General features: G+C 44.0%; 1 protein-coding gene across 5 annotated transcripts in view; it reads right to left on the bottom strand.

The window, feature by feature from the left end:
• Rpn11 (regulatory particle non-ATPase 11) overlaps positions 1 to 20,464 on the bottom strand; it is a 66,751-nt gene extending 46,287 nt beyond the window's left edge. The window contains exons 1-3 of one of the 5 annotated variants that reach the window (XM_067113715.1): positions 20,346 to 20,464; positions 11,070 to 11,175; positions 10,702 to 10,851 (exon numbers count right to left, since the gene is read on the bottom strand). In XM_067113715.1, the coding sequence (XP_066969816.1) occupies positions 10,702 to 10,851; positions 11,070 to 11,162 (243 nt within the window). In that variant the 5' untranslated portion in view covers positions 11,163 to 11,175; positions 20,346 to 20,464. Of the gene's footprint in view, positions 1 to 10,701; positions 10,852 to 11,069; positions 11,176 to 18,043; positions 18,275 to 20,094; positions 20,203 to 20,345 lie in introns of those variants that run through there. The other 4 variants (XM_067113716.1, XM_067113717.1, XM_067113718.1 and 1 more) reach the window with 4 other exon arrangements.

The raw sequence follows: 20,464 nt of genomic DNA, 5'->3' as shown, positions 1-20,464 counted from the left end.
CTAAAATTTTAAAAATTGCAATAACGCTTCTGTTGTTTTCGTGTAGGTGACTAGCCCCGCCCACTATTGGGGAACAAGAGAAACAACACAACGAAAGAGCTTAATTCGTGTGTGCCCTTATGCCCATGAAAGGGGAGGAGGGAGGGCTCCGATTCTGTAACTACTTGGTAAGTATATATGAAACTCAATTTTATCATGAAAATAACATTTTCATATAGGTAAATTACCAAGTAATTACACAGCTGAATCCCACAATGATAGGAGGTGGGATACATGGACAATATTCTACTCAAAAACATTCAGTAATGGTAATGAATTTGAAATAGAAAAGTTGCTATCATTGATACAATGCTTGTTGTTTCCTTACCTGGTAAGAGAGCTACTGCAGGTAGATAGTGCCTCAGGTTGGTGCTCATCTTAACCTGTCGTGGCATGGCAGTACAGCCGTGGAGCGCCTCTACTTTAGTGGGAGCTTTGCAGCAAAGGACATGTCCGATGAAGTCCTTTGCCCTGGGCTAAGTACCACAATGAAAACAACAGACAACGCTGTCATCTACACTGAAATAAAAAAACCACCACCCATCCACTAAAAACTGGTGGGCACTCCAGGTCTTCACAGAGCACCAGAGGTTACTAGAAGGTTCTCTGATTTTCTCGGCCCTATCCCAGTGGTACATTAAGGCCTTCACGGGGCAAAGAGCTCTTTCTTCCTCTTCTGGCCCAAGGATCTCCATCAAATTCTCAATGGTAAAAGAATGGGGCCAGGGGGCTGGACGTTACCTCGTTCTTGGCCAGAAAACCAAGTGTAATGGAGCAGACTGCATCTCCTTGAGAGAATCCAATCCTTTTGTCTATCGCCTGCAGTTCACTGACCCACTTTGGCAGTTGTTAAAGCGACAAGGAAGAGGGCCTTTCTAGTTAGATCCCTTAACGATGTAGAATGAAGGGGCCTGAAAGGGGGACCAGAAAGATGCTTCAGGATTACATCTAGATTCCAAGTGCCTGAGTCTATCTTCCTCTGCTTGGATGTATAAAAAGATTTGATAAGGTCGTTAAGACCCTGATTTCACGACAGATCCAAACCTCTGTGTCTAACAACAGAACTCAGTATGGCCCTGTATCCTCTGATTGTAGAGGGAGACAAACCTTCAGAGGATCTCAGATATAGCAGAAAATCTGCGATCCGAGTCACAGTCGTCTGAGAAGACAAAGACATTATGTCTTCTACACCAGCTGTGGAAAACTGTCCACTTGGCCTAGCAGACCTTGCAGGAGGACTGATGTCTACATCTTGCAATAGCCTCTGCAGCTGGTCTTGAAAAGCCTTTTGCTCTGATGAGTTCAGACTGTCAGGGCCAGGGCAGATAGTCCTCAGTGAAAATGCTTAGAGTGAGGCTGTCTGAGAAGACCTGGTCCTTCTGGAAGTCAAAGGCCAGAACAGAGCTACTAGTCACTAAAACGCTGTGATGCGTCTGGAATTTGTTTAACACTTCTCTGACTACAATGAATGGCGGGAATGCATATAGGTCTAAGTTTGGCCCATGCTAGAGGGTCCAGGGCCAGAGAACAGAACAGAGGAAGCTGATGATTTCTCGATGAGCGAACAGGTCTAGGACTGGTTTTTTCCTACAGCTTCAACAGGTCAATGCACACCAGTGGATCCAGGTCCATTCTGTGGGAAGGACCTGTTTGTGACAGCTCAGCTCGTCTGCCAGTATGTTCAACTTCCCTTGTATGAATCGAGTGACAACCTTGTTATGATTCTACTCTACCCAAAGGAGGAGGTCCCTTGTTGCCTTGCTGAGGGAGAATGAGTGAGTCCTGCCCTCCTTCTTGATGTAAGACAGAGCTGTGGTGTTGTCTGAGTGGACCACCACTGCCTTGTTAAAAGTCACAGTCAAGAAGGATTTTAGGCCTAAATGGATCACCTTCAATTCCCTGATGTTGATATGGAGATTCTTCTATTCCAGGGACCAAGTCCCAGAAACTTTCATGTTCCCCAGAAGGGTTCCCCAACCTAGATCCGACGCGTCTGAGTAAAAGTCTAGGTCGGGGCTCAGAGGAAGGAGCGACTTTCCCTTCGGAAGTCTTTCTTCGCACAGCCTCCATCCCAGGTCCGTCTTGATTTCCAAAGTTATGGGAAAAACAAATGTCCGGATGAGTTTTCCTGTCCCAGCTGGATATCAGGAAGAATTGCAGAACTCTCATATGGAGTCTTCCCAACCTGACGTACTGCTCAATGGAAGCAAGAGTCCCTAGAAGGCTCATCCACTGTTGGCTGAACAAGACAGGAGAGAGAGAAATCTGCATACTGTCTCAAGGCAGGACCCCGACTCTTTTGGAGGATGGAAAAACCTGAAAACTCCGAGAGTTGATCAGCTGCTGAGTACCTCATTTGATCGCTTCACGAAGCCAGGAGAAAGATGTGTCCTTAAACACTTCTTCCTTGGGAGAGATAGTACTAGCGAAAACATCGACAACATCCAGGTTAGGAATGTCGAGCCTTTTCGGAAAGTACCACAGATCCCTAATAGGACACGGTAACGACTGATCTGGATCATCGATACAACGTCCAAGGAGGAGGGGGAACAAGAAGGACTCGAACCCGACGACAGATGCCGATGGATTCAGAGTCCACTACGACATCCGAGAAGTCGTCGAGGTATTGATCACCTTCACCTGTTCTTCCATCTTCTACGCCGGAGCGAGTTGAGAGATGGTCCTGACAGGGCACATCTCTGTCCGATGACTCTTGTAAGGGAGCGTGCAGAGCATAGGACAGGAACCCTAAACGAGTCACATGCCACCCAGGGATAAGGGACAGCAAAACCAAAGAAGCTTCTCATCCGTAGCTAAATCTCAACTGTGGAGAAGAAGGCTACTTCAGATAGAAGACTAGGTTGCAAGGGCCTATGTTCTTCACAACTGAAACAGATAGAAGCAACCCTCGGCGGAGAAGGCGAGGAAGTCCAGACTTGAAGAGCGACTCTGACCCGAGAAGAAGTTCTGTCAGTGACACCAACCAGCGCAGAAAGATCCAGTCACTGGAACACTGTTGCAGAGGACTTAAGAGATATCCAGCTATATCCGTTGCTGCTCGGCAAGAAAGCCTATGCTTGCAAGGAAAGCTGGAAGGTCTCCCAGTCCTGTACACACAGGGATGTACTGCCTTAAGAACCTCCTCTTGTGTAGCTGCTACAGGAGGTTGGGTTAAGGAGAACTCTTCATGATGCCTCGGAAGCAGAGCTATCAGGTCGGGCGAAAGGCAAAGTCTTCCAGCATTTGTCTGCAACTCGGGGTGGGCAATGCTTGTGAACCCCTGGCGAAAACAGAAAAATAATGAGGGAAAAACATAGATATCGATGTTTCCCAAAAAGACAGCATGCCTCACCATAGTGGCCCCTGGGTCTGGTGCGAAGAAGCAAGAAAACTACCGACTTTGTTGTGCAGGGAGGCAAACAGAAAGACGGTAGGGGTCTCTCAGTCATGCAGTTTCTTCGTGAATCTTCACGAAGAAAAGAGTGAAGAGCACATTCCGTCCCGATCACTCAAACCCAAGGCTGAGCTCATCTACCAATACATCCCCACCGGGAATGTATCTGGCTAATTGAGTTATAGAGTGCACTACAGAACACTCGAGTACCTGCAAATGTTGACATATGAAACAGGCAGAAAAAACGATTCCCTCTTGTTTGCCGACATATACCACTACAGTACTGTGGTTTTGCTGTTCAACAAAACCACTGAGTGTAGCAAAACTCATCCTGAATTCTCGGAAAGCCAAAAGGCTGCCTTGAGTTCAGGATGTTGATGAGAAGGTACAACAATAATTGTCTCGGTCACACACCTTCAAGACAAAGTCTTATAGGTGTGCACCTCCTCGATCGGTGAATCCGGGAGTAATCACACGATATGAAGAGAATATGCAAGCATATTCGAAGGTTCCTTCAATCAAGCATTATCCTAACTCTTTCTTCACAATCAAAGAGGAAAGAGGGATGGAGGACTGGAAGCAGACCTCCTTCATTCTCCACCATGGGGAAGCTTCTGCAGGATGACAGGATACCAAGACGATTAGCTCTAGCCGGGCTGGCATTTCCTGAATCGGGAGCATGGGAGAGGAAGCAAGATGGAAGTTTGATGAAAAGAATTGCCGAAACCCAAGGGAAATAGATACTTCTCCTGAAGGAATCCATTCCCAGGTCTCAGCAATGTTGCTGCCAAGTCCAGGGACTCGATAAGTATCATTTCATCCAGGCATCTGCAGTAGGAGAACTTCTACCAGTTGATACTTCTTTTTCTCTTCCCTTCTGCCCTTCTTCCTTATGTGTTTCCACAATCTTCTTCCAAAGCCTGGGACTTCTTAGGAGTTGAGGAGGGCTGGCTTAAACTTAAGGTCGAGCAAAGTTGACTAAGACCCAAAGGCCTTGGCCATTGTCCAAAGGACAAGGCAGTGCCCTGGTATGAACCTTGATTACCGCTGTGTCTGGCAAATCTCTGAGAGAGAAAGGCAGAACCGAGTAAAGGTTCATTCCTAAGAAACAAGCCAACTCAGGACTTACGAAACCAGAGATCCAAATCAGGACAAAGTCATTCTTCTTAGCACCAGATTTGCCCACAGGTTGCTGTCTCCAGAAGGCCAGGTTCTCTCCAAGAATGGTCATATTCAAGAAGAGAAAGCCTAAAAGTGATGGATCATGGATCCATCAGGAAACTGTCTGAAGGAAACCAGCAAGTGTCCTCCAGGATCACCGCCTCTCGTTGCAGAAGAGAATACCCTTCATGGCAAGGAGAAGCAGAGAGAGAACCCAGTCCAGAGGAGGCAGAGTCAGAACAACCTGCAGTTGGCAAGACCCATCCGAGATAATTAGAATTCGTACTCTGTCGAGGCAGGGGAGGAGCTTGGTGTCTCGACCTGAATGAACTCCTAGTCCAAAGAAAACTATTCATCTGGTCGAGAATGCTCTTGCAAGCAAGGACCGTGGCGGCCCCCGAAACTCTAGGCCCTTTCAGGAACTGAAAGGGTTGCGTGTGATGAAGATTATTCATTGGGGGAGACGAGGGCCTGTCCCAGGGATCCTCGCGCTGATGAATCAGCACAAAGTTCTCTGTGAAACGAGGGCAATCGCAACTTGAAGAGGAAGAACCTTGTTGCTTCCAAAGCATGAAACTCCTGTACCTCTCTCCCTGGAGGGAGACCTTGACAGATCCCAAGAAATCCTCCTCGGCTACTTGGCTGTACTGTACTACGAGACAATCCAGGGACCGACACCGAAAGCAAGCCAGGTAGCTGAACTCTGAGTAAAGATAAATTCATCGGAGCTCTCTCTGTCCATCTCGTGCCTCTTGGAAAAACCGAGAGGAAAAGAGAGCAGGTGAGGAGAAAGAGTAACCTTACCTGTCCTGCCAGTAAGACCAGCAAGAGAGGCGGACCGTGAGCGATAATTAACTGAAGGAGATTTTTGCCACACAGGAGAAGAAGAGCAGCAGAAAGTTCCCTCGAACAGTGCCGAGAACCCGATTCAGAAAACCTAGCGGGGCCGAGCCAAGCCAATCACGCGAACGCAATCTAGACTGGGTGTGGGTGGTAAGTGGTAGACTGGGAGGCAAGCAGGGTGAGCTGAGCTGAGCCAATCTCGTGAATGTGACCAAGGGCTGGGCGGGGGCGAGAGAGCCAAGCCGATTGCGCAAACGCAATTGGAACTGGACAGGGCAGAACTCGTCTGCCGTGAACTAGCACTAATTTCCCGAACTCTAAACTCCTTCAAGGCCAAGGCCCCTCAAGAAGAAGGTTTAAAGGGGAATTCTGTGTCTGCTATATTACATGCTCGAACCCTAAGGTTCAAGATACGAGGATGATACTTGGCCAAACACCTGAAGAAGCTGGCGGGCGCATTAAGGCACCTTCTCTCGTCCAGTGCCTCTGGCCAGGAGAGCGTTCGTGATTCATAGAATTCGAGCGACCTACGAGACCCCCAAAAATCAGGAGTGGCTGCTTTCGATTTCCTAAGATATCAAAAAGAGCCAGGGACAGAACCAGTCTTAGACCCCAGAGGAGAATGCAAATCTGTGGCCGCCTGCGGGCGGGAAGAGCCAACAAGAGAAACTCGCCTCCCAAAAGAGAGTCAGTCCCTTAGAAGTCACCCAGGACTCCCAAAGGGAACCCTTCCCTGCTTCTTCTGGTGTTCAAACTGATAAGATCAAGACACCAGGCTGGGAACTGGACCGAGCACTGGTAAGCACTTGGGAGCGCTTGTAGTGCTGGCAGGAAGAGCTGAGATACCTGGGTGCCTCGGCCCTTTCTCTCACACTGGTCACGAACTGGGCTGGGGAGAGTGCTCTCCAGACTAGATCAGGATACTCGATATTCCACAGAATCTTGAGCACTTGGAGCGGCTTGCCAACAAGCGCCCGAAGCAGCACCCATCTTGGAGGCGGAACCTCTAAGACTGGGAATGGGGGCACAAACCAAGGTCTGGGCGCCCGCGGCTCCTGAAACACAAAACCCTGGGGTACATGAATCGGTTCCCAAACCCGAAGGTCAGGAAGAGCCAACAAGAGAATCACTGCCTCCTCAGAAGGAGGCAGTCCCTAGATATCCAAAGGACATCAACCTTCCTCTTGTTTGGCTGACGGGGGTCTATCAGGTTCCCGGGAACCCCTCAAACCTCGTGAGAGGAAAGGAAGAGGCAGAGAAGACGAAATCGAAGATAAGTTGAAGAAGACGGCGGCTACCTCCACAGGGCGACTTCCTTTACCTCCACTCCGACATCTTCTACAGGATAGTGGACACGAAACATCGTAACCTCCAGGGCAGCTAGGTAGGATCACAACGGAAGCAGCCCAGGACATGACCACCAGGAGAAGCAGTAGGCACAATCAGGACAGCTGATGCATCAGCTACTGAAGCGGTTCGGAAGGCAGGAACTACAGCAACGGCCAGGAACGTCATGTGAACGTCACCAGCAGCGACAGGAACAACCAGAACGGCTGCAGCAGGAGACCAGGAGGAACAACCTAGAGACTTGTCGCCAAATCAACGGAAGCAGTAACACAGGAAACACAGCAGGAGCAGATGGACCACAGATATGCCAGAGGCAGTGCCACAGCATACATGAAGGCCAGCAATGACAGCGATCGATCCACATCAGTGGGAACAAAGTCGGAACAATCCCGACAAAGATCTATGCCATTCCAACCAGGTACTGTGGTCGATCCAGAAGCAAACACTGTATGAACGTTGGGACTCCTTCTGGCATAGATATCCTAACTGAGATATCCAGCCAACTACTGCTGTGCCTACGATACTCACTCTCAACCTGAAAGAAAAAGCAAAGATGATTAGTAGAGGGAGACTCCTCTCACTAAGAGGGGAACTGCCCTACACAGCGAGAGGAGGCTCCTGAGAAGAGGTCGCCTGACCGCCCGCCCCCACCCCCTCGGGGTATCCGCCCAACAAGCGAGCGAAGAGGGTGAAGGAGAGAGATCTCTACCAAAGGAGAGATAAGGAAAAACTTACAGGGAGAGAGAAGGAAGGAGGGGAGGCCACCAAGGACATCTTGGAAGCGAAACTTAACGACGATGCCCACAACCTCCCCCGCGGCAAGTCTCCATAGTGGAGGCGGCAAAAACAACACTCAGTACAAGTAGAAAGGAAGTAGTCATGCCCTTGTACATGGAGGGCAGGAGCCCAAGAAGGGGAGCGGACTTGTTAGATCCCGATCAATGAAGGGGAGCGAAGATATTACATCCCAATATAACATATCTGAATGTACTGGGGAATGCCTTTAGTATCTAAATAAAGGGTTACAGGAAGAGAAACATTACCACTCAGTTATGCCCCTCTAAATACATCCTTGGCCGTCAAACCCAAGACACAGACGCATGGGAACGACAGCCTATGCAAGGCTATCACAAATCATGGATTTGTATATTAACAGATCCCACCGGGATAATAGAGCTCAACGACAGTCAGGCAAAGAGATCCGAAAACACATCTGCAATGCATGATGGCCGAAAGCAAACTGGAATTTTTACATCCGGGCAGGCGGGTATTCCTGCCTACCTAATGGCAGTTACTGCCTAACCACCTTGTTCAAGAGTATAACAGCCATGTCCAGCTTCGCCGTAAGTAATTCCTAATGTAAAGGATTGATGGTTTGTATATCGTGTACAAACATATGTTAGATCAAGGTCTAGACTGCAGTTTCTTTCTGCTCCCACAAAAGGGCTGTGGCTGGAGTGGGGAGACTTGACTTGGCTCCAAACGAGACCGACTCTTTAGGTCACTTAGCTGACTGTGCTAGATGATCCTGCGTCAACTTCTTCTGGAGGTCCGGAGCTATATCCTTCACCATGGACTGGGGAAAGAGATGGAGATGGTCTAAGGGAGAGAAGAGAAGGGCTGACTTCTGGGTAGAAGTAAATCCCTTCTTAGTAAAGAAACTCCAAAGTTCTCTCTTCTTGACGACCTCCAGAGAGAAAAGAGCAGCAAGTCCAGGGAGCCATCCCTGATGGCCTTGTCTGCACACGACAGGATGCCAACCCAGTCCTCTGCCAAGACACCGCAGTCCTCGGTCTTCTTAGCGAGGGCTCCTATTGTCCAGCCTAAAAGCTAAAAATGTTCCTGACCACATGATCAAGTTCTGTCGAAGAGAACATAATCTTCAGTGACAAGAAGGCTGACTGATGTGCTGAATCAATGAGACCAGATAAGTCTCCCAGGGAGGAGGCAGCGACTCCCAAAGAAGGAGCTTCTCTGGTGGCGTAGAATAGGTACCCCCTGCAGGAAAGTCGAAAGGGAGGAAAACTGAAATCGGCCTTGCCTTGCTCTCTCTTCTCTGAGAGCCAAACTCCGACTTCATTCAAAGCCTCTCTTAAAGAGGAGGAAAGGACCATCTTGGGGAGCCTGGTACTATCATCAGGCTGCTTCCCTATCAAGAAGGTTGAGGCAGGGGAGACCGGGTCTGCTGGAGTAAAAAAAAAAAATGTAGGAAAGCTCACCAGAAAGTATTTAAGAACTGCGTACGGTATGGGAGCAGGTTCATGGTCTAAGTCCTTATTGTCCAATGAGACCAGGGACAGCGAAGGAGCCTTAGCTGTAGAAGGAGCTTTCTGAAGCCAAAATGTCACTCAGTTGGCATTGAATGGGTGCCAAAGACAGATCATGTGCAACGGGCGCAGGTGGACCCGAAGCAGGCAGGTGAGGAGGTGGAGCTGGGCACATAGAAGCTGGCACCAGGCGCTTGGAAACTGGCACTGAACACTCAGGAGACACAGATGGGCACTCATGAGACAAAGGGTGCTTCGAAGAGGACGATAGGCGCTTGGGCACCAAATTCTGGCACTCTACAACACGGCACTTGGGTGAAAAATGCTCTGGACTGTCCCACGCACTGCATGAAGGCTGGTGGCTGCGAAGAGGTTCTTGAGCTGCTTCCAGGGCAGCGGAGAAAAGAGGTCAGCAACGGCTATGTGGCTCTTTAATGGCTGAGACTCATCCGGAAAGCACCATCAGCGCCTCTTGTCATGACTGGAATCCTCAGAACCAGAGGACAGTTGACGCACTCCCACATGGATGCCTTTCTAACGGCTGTCCGCCGAGGCCTGGGATCAATCAACAGGCTCGACTGAGGAGCCGCCTACCAGCGGGCAAACCCCACCGACCTCCCTTGGGCCTCCGGTGTGACTCCTCCCCGGTTTAGGTGAGTATGAAAGGGACCTCTGTCTAAGAGAATCAGCAGGACGAGTAGACACCTCCACTAACACTGCACTGTCACTAGGCATTTTGTCCACAAACAATTTGTCCATTAGGACTTTTAGGGACCCCCTACTTCTCTACAATTGGTACAAACAGTGTGAGAATTGTAAGAAGCTTTAGTCAATCTCGTCTTGCAGTCTTCGTTGCAATAATGAATACTAAAGGAACTAGAGTCCGAAATAATAAAGGTTTAAAAACCTAGACTAACACCAACTAGCTTGAAGGTTACCAAAAGTAAGAATACTTCACCAAATCTTGGAGAAATATCAACTAAAAAGCGATGAGAAGTCAAAATAAGTTGCTTCCTACAACTGAGGTTCAGTCATAAGATGGCAGAAATAAACTGAACTCTTCAGCTGTGTTGTTCCTCTTGTTCCCCACAGTGGACAGGGCTAGTCACCTGAACGAATACAATAGAAGTGCTATTGTGACTTTTAAAATTTAAGGTGACGCACGAGTTGAAACTGTAGTATGAAATTACTTGGGAAGTTAGTTATATGAATATTAAATTTTACAACTGTATTAATCACTTTGTTCTTTTATTCCTTTCATCTCTAGTCTGTGAAATCTTGTTAGTCAAGTCACTAGCCTTTTGCCTTGTTCTATGATGTGCTGTATACTGTATGCTTAAATGAATAATATTGACCTGATGATTGACTAACACAATAATTTATTACTATATTCACAACAACTGTACTGGACAGCATTCTGCACACCAACAAATCAGACACTGATACAATAGTGTGCAGTGTTTGGTCTCTAGGCTGTCTGCCTGCTGGCCAGCACTTAAAAAGAGAAAGAGAGAGAGAAAAAAAAAAACCAGGTCCAATTTTTCCCACAGGAGAGAGGTAAAAATACTGTAACTTTACATTACATAAGTCGAAACTTTTACTAATACATGTATAAATACAGAATAAAAGATGAATCCAGAATAAACTTACTGTTCCACTCTGAGGCATGGCAAACACATCTATTACTCGAACTGTATAGTCATCAACAAATTCTCCAAGCATGAGACCCATTACTTCCATTGGTACACCTGCTCTTCCATGCTTTAACATTTTCAGAAGAGCTAGGGATGAAATATAAACCTGAAAAGGATCATCTCATAAAATATAAGTACAGCACTTTTACTATTAAATTGAATTCACTGATTTATAGTTTCCTTACCCACTGACATGTTAAAAAACCTACACCATAAATTACCAAACATATTTTGCACTTAAAAGAATACTGTATGAAAAAATTTAACTCTGGAAATTTTAAGTCATACATCATTTACAAAGTTGTAAATTTCCTAAATGATTACCTGTTCTGCTGTGTCTGGAACTGGGGCATCATTTGGCGGAGGACCTTGGCCAAGATTAGGTAACCCTCCACCAAGTCTCAACAGCCGATCCATTTTCAGGGTTTAACTGAGGAAAAGAAATGAGAAAAAGACCTAAAGAAGCTTTCACTGGAGAAATGGCATTAAGTGACATAAGTGATTCATTTCCAGTGATATCCCAAACCTTGAATAGTTTTACTCTTAAAATAAACTACCAAATTATACCAGTTGATCATCCTTGCTAAGCACTGGGAGGGTCACAGCACAAACATGGAAGTTACAGAAATCTGACAATAAGGGGCTAGAAAATAAACAAACCTCCAAAATTAAGAGGGCATATGATAAGGGGGTAGGAGTCTCAAGAAAATAGTAGTGATATATAGTGCATATTACAAGTTGCAGCTGTAGAAAAAATGCCACTAGGAATAACACCCCAAAAAATAATTGAGAAATGACAGAGAGGAATACAGTGCCAGATAAGATGGGAATTATGAAGAAAGTAAGCAAAATGGAAGAGTGCAGAAAATTCTTTTCAAATAAAATCCATGAATAGATAAGCTGATGTACAATCAATAATAATGATATTTACAATAAAACAGAAACAATTTCTATTATGTACTGTTTACAAAAAATCTAACGTTATCTAATGTCTGGTCCTGGCTTTGAACTAGCTTTAGCACCCAAACATAACCTTATACCCAACCCTTAGATGATTAAACATGTAAAACATATTTTTTTTACCTTTGCTCAAGTAATTTTGTTAGCTTTACTTATACATACGGTAATCAGAAATAGCCACCATCAGAGCAGTCATCAAGAGACAGATAAACTATTGGCTTAACATGCTAGGAGTTTGACTTACAATCAAACAATATGCATGGTTTCTAAAAACAATACAGTAATTATAACTTTTTGAAGCAATTAATTTTAAAGATTACAAAAGCTTTGGCCCTCTGAACCATCGCAACCCAACTTAACATCAAAGGCCATAAAATACAGGGTAAAATAGAGGGGGAAACATTAACATCCTACCAGAACTCCCACACTCACTTGACATAAAAGCACGATCAATTTTACTGCTCTTTAGCTTACCATAACAGTTATTACTTAGTCTGCTAATACTGTATTTTCATGCAGCTGAAACTATTTTATTAACATACTGTATGTGTCTGGCTCCTCAACATCAGACGAGGGTACCACCTAGTTTTCAAAAATCCCCAACAGGATGCTGGATTTGCAGTTCGCACATTAAAATGTGTTGATCAAATGATTACTACATCAGCCTTTTGTGACAGAGGATAGAGGATTTTCTTCCAAAAAAGGTGGAGTCCATTGTCAATACTAATTAACAAGATACAAATTGATCCAGATTAGGATACAGTACTTTGTTTCCTGCCTACACAGACTTTAATATCAGAAAAATTAAAGTGATAGTCAATTTTTACTTTCTTTACAGAGAGAATATGAGGGGCAATAAGAATAAGCTGTTTTTATGAAAGTATTCTACTACTCTTTAGGCTTTATTTGGGAAGTGCTAGCAGCTCACAGCGCAGTAATTATGCACAAGTACTTGTGTGCTCTTTTAAAAAATTTAATGAGTAAAATACCACAGGTTGGATAAGAGGAATAAATGTGTGCCTTCTAGCTGTACCTACCAACCTTATGGTAAGAAATATATATGGTGTCCAATGCTAAAAGGGTGATAAAGGGGTGTCCCTCACTTGTTAGGATCTGGTGTGCAAGGTTAGGCTGGAATAAATTTTTTAATTTCTAAGATTACAGCACTCTAGATCAGGTTAAGATGAGGGAGTAGAGGCATCCAGCTATGTAAGAGCTGGTGCTCATGGTTAGGTTAGATTACATCCAGATACTGTACATCCCTCTACTGTACTTGGCCTTGTAACATTTTTGTTCTTCATAGTGTTTTAAGACTGATAACAGTTATAAACAAAACTATATTCTTCAAGTTACTTATCTTGGGGTTTATTTTAGACCATTCCTATATGTTCAGTTCAGCTGCATTTTATTTCCCTTCCTCCCCCCAAAAAACCAAGTTTCCCACTGGGCTCTCAATAATCATTATATGGGGGCTAGGAAACAAAACTAAGCTAGTGGCCTACACCAACAGAAATAGTCATAAATGTACAAAGCACATAAAATGCAGTCAGAAATAAATATATATACTCGTATATATAGTGGGGAAGGTATTCACTTCTTATAAACTGTCTTGTTCTGTGTGCTTTCACTCCCGTAGAAGCAAGTTGCTCAATAATTAACTATGTTGGAGCGTCACTTATCATGCTCAGATGTTGGCTATCTTCTAAATGTTCACAAGTTTTCCCGTCATATATTTTGGTTAAATGAAAATTATGTTTCCCCTTAAATACATTTATTTAGTCTTTAAACTATAACTTTTTCCACCTTTCAATGGGTAGCAGTGATCGAGTCTTATCTTAAAAGGCACATTGTAAAATTCTTGGACCTAGAATTTCACTTGCTAAGGGCATTCAGAAATTTTATATAAGTTCACAAGTCTCTTCGAGCTTTCACTCTCCATACATCTCACACACTCCCTGCCCTGATGCCTTTCTCTAACTAACTCTCCTTCCAGAGTCTTGGTATATATATGGGTATAGATTCAATGCCTAAATCTGGTATAATTTTCCCAAGTTTCATCCAGATGGGCTTCCCTTTTCCATTTATGTTTCACGTTTAATTGTCTACACAATTCGTTCAATGGTCGTTACCTAGTTAATATTGCGGTGTGCGAGAGGTTACCAGGTGAGGTAAAGATCTAAATTAGTTCATCTTTTTGCGCAACGCCGCATGAGGTAAACACTTTGATTCAAAGGCGATGAACAGTTAAACTCGGCATTTGTTATCACTTAGTTTCGTTATCGTCTTTTCTGTTTTGGTCTCTGTCTTTATCAATGATTTTCTGTATGCCCTTGTGCGTATATCAAGATATTTAGTTTATTCAGTTATATATATAACTGTAATAGCCACAATGCCCTCTTAACTTCTTGAATTCTTCACGCTTTTTTGGATATGCTTGTCACTACAAAGTCTTAAGATCTGAGTACAAGAAATATGAAGATATTATGATGTCCGGTAGTGGGAAACGAACCCAGGTTCCATAACCACAACTAGGTCACATTGCTGACCTGACCATGAGAAGGATAAAAGTCTATTTCCTCTCATGCATACATATACTTGTTGTTTTCAGATATATATATTAGAGCTGGGTTAGACCCATCATCACTATCGTAGCCAAGTGGACAATTGTTTTTTAGGCTGAAATGTACATGTAGTTTACTGGTCACTTGTTATCAGATACATTGTAATTGTAACGGCCATAATGCCCTCCTAACTTCTCGAATTCTTCACGCTTTTTTGGATACGCTTGTCACTACAAAGCCTTAAGATCCAAGTGCAAGAAACATGAAGATATTATAATGTCCAGTTGCAGGAAATGAGCCCAGGTTCCATAATCACAACTAGGCCGCGTTGTCCACTTGACCATGAGAAGGATAAAAGTCTATTGCCTCTCATACACATATACCTGTTGTTTTCAAATATATATATTAGAGCTGGAATAGACCCATCCTCACCATCGTACCCAAGTGGACAATCATTTTTATTGCTTTTTAGCCTGAAATATATATGTAGAATCTACTGGTCACTTTTTACCAGATACATGTGTAATTGTAACAGCCACAATGCCCTCTTAACTTCTCAAATTCTTCTCGCGCTTTATTGGATACACTTGTCACTACAAAGCCTTAAGATCCAGCCTAAAAAGCAACAAAAATGATTGTCCACTTGGCTACAATGGTGAGAACTTGTGCTGTTGTCTTGAAAGATCCCAGTCTTCTTCGAGGTGGGAACCTTGCGAGAAGACTGAGCAGGGGACCTCTTCTCTGTCTCGCCAGGTGTTTGGACTCGAAAGGCCGAAGCACCTACCCAGGAACCTTTCTTGGCACTCAGAGAAGTGCTAGCAGGAAGGGCCGAGACACCTGCATGTCAGGACTCTTTCTCTCGTCCTGTGCCCAAGTTGGTACAGAGAGATGTCTCTCCAGTACTGGTCTGGGGTGCCCAAGTCTCCTTAGAGACCAGGGTACTCAGCGCGGCTAGTGAACGAGTATCCAACACAGTGCCACCCTTAGAAGCAGACTTCTTAGGCACGGCAACGGGTGTGCAAACCAAGGTCTGCATGCCCTCGGCTCCTGAAACGACAGACCCGGGGGTCAATGATTCAGTTCCCTGGCAAGCAGGCCAGGAAGAGCCGATGAGGGATCCCACTGCCTCCCCTGTGGGAGAAGGCAGTCCCTTAGAAATCGCAGGCTGGGATTCCTGGGGGGGGGGGACAGCCTTCTCCTTCTTCTTCGACTGACAAGTCTCGGAAAAGAAGGGGAAGAGGTAGCAGATGACGACAAGGATGAAGATGAAGATGACAACACCTTACGAGACCTCTTCTTCGACTTCTTCATCATCTTCTTCAGGATGGCGGTCAAGTCTCCCATCCAAGAAGAAAAAGCAGAAGACGCAGGAGCAGCCGGGGGGGGGCCGGGATAACAGGAGCAACCCAGGCAGCGGAGGTGTCAGCAAGGGAGCCAGTGGCAACTGGGGCAGACAGAACAGCACGGGAGCCAGGGAAGCCAGGAGTCAAGACATGAGCGGCCAGCACAGGCAGGACGGGTACAGGAGCTAGGTCGGCCGAGAGCCAGGTATGCCAGGAGCCAGGATAGGAGCGGAGACAAGAAGAAGTTGACAACAGCAGGGACAGTGAGATAGGGCATGGTTGAAGTCACCATACTGGAGGGGCCTGGCTGGGATAGCAGTGCCAAGAAGCAAGGCAGCAGCAGCACAGCGTGGACAGAAGCAGGCATGGCTGTGACCTGGGTACCCAGGTCAGAGGCGACAGTCATTGGCATCTTGGCAAAGGCAGTCATGGTGACGTTATACATAGTAGCAGTAGCTGTGGCGTGGGTCACCACTGGTGTGCCACACAGGTGAAACAGCAGGCCCTCCAGTGATGGGACGCCAGGCAGAAGAGAGGTCAGGAGCCTGCCCACCGAGAGAAGTCTACCGCCATACCAGAAGACAAGGTCAGGTTAATAAAAGGAGACTCCACTCACTCCAGGGGAAAAGTCCCCCTCCCCACCCCAAAACCAAGGAGAGGCCCCCAAGAGGATATCCTGATCGTCTGCTCCCCTCAGCCTTCAACACCCGACAAAGCGAGTGAAGAAGATGAAGGGGAGTCCTCACCCGAAGAAGAGGCAGCAAGCAGGGAAACTTGCCGGGAGGGAGAAACGATCCTGACAGGTCAGCCACCAAGGGAGTCATCAGGGGCATGAAACCCTCGGATGACGCCTTGGCAGGCTTCCTTCGGTAGTCTCCTCCCCTCAAACTTCATCCACTGCTTGGCAGAAACAGGAACAACACTCAGAAAAAGGTGAAGTGCATGAACACACACACACACACACACCCCTGCAAGAAGAGCAAAGGTCATGTGGGTCCATATCAATATGAGAACGAAAGCTATTACACTTCTTACCGTCCACCCCAGGACACATGCGGTGGGGGAAGGCGGGCTTACAGGGTTTATCAAAGCCTTTCATTATAAAAGAGCAAGAAGATACCTCCGGAAAAAACAGCTCAACGGAAGTCTGGGCAGAGAGTGAAGAAACACATCTACACCCAATGACAGCTGAAAGCAAATTTGAATGTTTACATCCCGTCAGGTGGGACTCCTGCCTCCCGGATGGTAGTTATGTGCCTAACCACCTTGTTTGAAAGTTCAACGGCCGTTTCCAGCTGCACTGAAAGTAATTCCTAATGTAAAGGACCATCGGTTCGTACAGTATATCGTGTTGGAACAATAATAAAATATTGAAAACAAGCTGAATTAGCCTATGTCTTATCACAAACTTTAGAAAAATTCTTTATGATACATCAGTTTGCCTTTCAGCCCTTTGCCTTAAGAGGATGTAAACAAACCATAGCATTGCCCTGGTGGCCTGTCATGGTAACAAACGTTTACGTATTTAAGGCAAATTTCATACAAAGTCTACTGAAATACCGCACGTATATTACTCTCACAATAAGGTACACAATCCTTTATCCGAAACCCTCGAGGCCAGATGTGTTTTGGTTTTTGGAATTTTTTGGATTTTGGAACTGTGGGGTCAGGAGCATAATCAAACATCTACAACACTACTGCGTTAAAAAAATATTTTTTCCCTTTTTTAAGTTTTTTCATTACAGCCATTTATTCATTATTATTATTTACATTAATACTGTTAAATGAATGCGAGATAATTAAGATCAATAATAAAATACTGGGACAATGGAGACCATAGGCTATGTACACTAACATATTTTTTCAACAAAAACACTCCATAAAACACAAACATATACATGATCAAAATCATTTTAATTCAACCTGTGAATTTTAACGATAAGTAAGACTATAAAGTTTTAACAATAAGTAAGAATATAAAATGCATTTCATCATATTGATCTGGAGAGGGTTGTTCTTTATTGTTACTAACATCATCATCAGTTAGCAGTCGTAATTCTGAGGACAGTCCGGGTGCAGGATTCGCAAGTGATGACGCATCACTACAACAGACTGTGTGGGATTTTTCATACCAATATGTTAAAGTTAAAAGTACTGATAAATTCTTGTTTTCATGAAGAAATAATTATATAAAGCAAATTACTGAGTAATTTTTCCCATCAGCCGTCAAATAATCACAATCATGGCAACTGTGATCGAAACATGCCTATAAATAGAACAGTAAGGGCTGACATTGGCTAACAGCTCTCCATGGCAACCAGCCAGCCAATCAGGTTTTAGCATTAATCTGTCTAAGAAAAATCGTTTCGCTCAGTTAAGCTGACAATGGCGTAAGTGCATGTGTTTTGAATACAGTGCATATTTTACTGATTACAGGCAGTCCCCGGTTATCGGTGATCTGGTTTTACAGCTCTTGTCTAGCGATGACGATAACTAGATTTTCGGTGCTGATACATGCCGATCTCCAGTTATCGGCGTCGATCCCCACTTAAAAGAGGTGCCAATCCCTGGGTTACTGGTGGCAATCCCCACTTAACAGCAGCGCTGATCCCCAGTTCTCATCATGCCACTGGGAATGGAACCCCCGCCAATAACCGGGGACTGCCTGTACATGAAGAACAGAATGAATTCCTTCTCATCACTTAAGAGTGCAAAATTCTTGGGTCAGAGATTTGTCAGCAACAAATATTTTTGTTTTTTTGCTTCAAAAGATATTTACTAACTCTGCATTGACATACCTTTAAAACAAAATTCATCTCTTCAATCTCCCAAGGAATGTATTATTTGTATATACTACACATTTTTTAAAACATTATAAACACACAGTGTGTGCATATGTGCTAATACCTATTGGTTAAAAGTGATTTAAATTAGCAGTATCTTTTCCTGAGGGAGAGAGAGTTCATCTCTTTAATGTCTCGAGTAATGTTAATTCATTTCTGTTTCCTGTTTCCACGCAACTGACAACAACAAAATTTATGTTTTTTTGTCTTCCAAAGATGTATTACCTGTACTAGGTTATGCATTTTTAAAACATTATGAACACACAGTATGTGCATATGTGATAAAACCCATTGGTTAAAGAGACTTTTTTTAAAGTTCAATTGTGGTTCTTAGCATTTTTCTTTTTTGCTTGTCTGCAATGGCTTTCTTGGGACCATTTTTTATCAAAATACATTACAAAAAGCCACAAAAACTAAGGAAATAGATCAAACCACTCGAAGCACAGCTGAGTGGGGTTTAAATGTCGCCCGGGAACAACGCCAACTAGCGCTGACTGACAAACACAAATGTAACACAAACACTTTGTTTACAAAAATCACATGGTTTATCGGGTCAGATTCCGTCTTTTGTTCAAGCTCCAAAGTGAAATTTACTCAAAATTTTGTGTCAAAATCTGAATATGTTGAGTTCTGATACAGTTGAGAACCAGAGTTTAACTATATATATATATAATATATATATATAATATATATATATATATATATATATATATATATATATATATATATGTATATATATATATATATATATATATATATATATATATATATATATATCCAACAAGTATAACAGCCTTAAGAAATATAGTTATATAACATTTCTTTGTTTCCCCTTAAAATGTCAATTAATAGCCTACTTATGAAGATTTAGTGTAATAATATACAGTACTTCAAAGAAAATATAGCCTATAAGATTATTTCTAATTATATTTCTTTTATTCCAATTAAAATTTTGATTATACGTATTTGTTCATCAGTTTTTGGGTTACAGTTAACTCTATACATCCAGTCAGTAACTGAAGCCAGAGAGGATGAAAATTGGGCAAGTTCAAAATTAACTAGAACTTCGCCCTCATAAATCTGTCCAAGTCTTTCACTTAAAAACTGACAGCACATTTTTACTTTCGTACTGTCTACAAATGCTGGAGTGTTATGCTTTGTTCATAAGTTTTCTTGACATGGTCAATATGAAAAGAATACTTACAGCTATCATAACTTTACTGTTATCAAGATATTTAACTATGAATATTGGTACCCAGGTCAGACTTTTCAAGTTCTTTATTAATGCTTTAATGTTCAACCGAGTGGAGTCTCTTCGGATGATTTTGAGTGCAGATGCACTGTCTGGAAAAATGGCTCTCATATTTTGGAAAGTGAAATTGAAGACTACTAGCCTAGACCTACCGTGCCCCTCTGATGAGGCTGGGTAACTATCAGTTTCCGTGCAAAATGCGTGCCGTGTCTAGTACCAGCCCCTTGGGGATGAACGTAAAAACATAAACCTACCCTAACAATCCTAGGCTGGCCTAGCCTTCTGGAACCAAATAAAGGGCCACCACCGAACTCGGGCTAGCCTACAGCTGACAACAAAGGCCTTGTCAAAGCACTACATTCTACATATAACAGTAACAAAATGGCTAACCGATTTTAGATACCGTGAGCTTGAGCTATCAGACTCAAGGAAAGTAAACTTAGCCTAGGCGAGGAAAGAAAGCTTCTAGGCTCAGTCAGAGTCAGACTTCCTTGCACTAGGCTAATCTAGTTCTGGGCTATAGGATACACCATGATTAACCTAATTCAAGAATTATAGCAAAGATAGGTCTCATTAACCCTCTTTAATTGTCTTGGCAAAAGGAAATCCGTTAAATATATCAAAAGAAATTAATAACTCACAACACAACGAAACGAGTACCTCACCGCTGACTTCTTTCAAAACTAGAGTACGAAATCTGAGTTTCAGAAATCTGTCAACTATGCTGGACTCTCGACCTTATAATATTTTTTAGCGTTAC

The sequence above is a fragment of the Macrobrachium rosenbergii genome, chromosome 12, assembly GCF_040412425.1.
Source record: "Macrobrachium rosenbergii isolate ZJJX-2024 chromosome 12, ASM4041242v1, whole genome shotgun sequence".
Classification (NCBI taxonomy): Eukaryota; Metazoa; Arthropoda; class Malacostraca; order Decapoda; family Palaemonidae; genus Macrobrachium; species Macrobrachium rosenbergii.
Note: the sequence above shows the minus strand (reverse complement) of the source record. Positions and strands in the feature narration are given on the sequence as shown.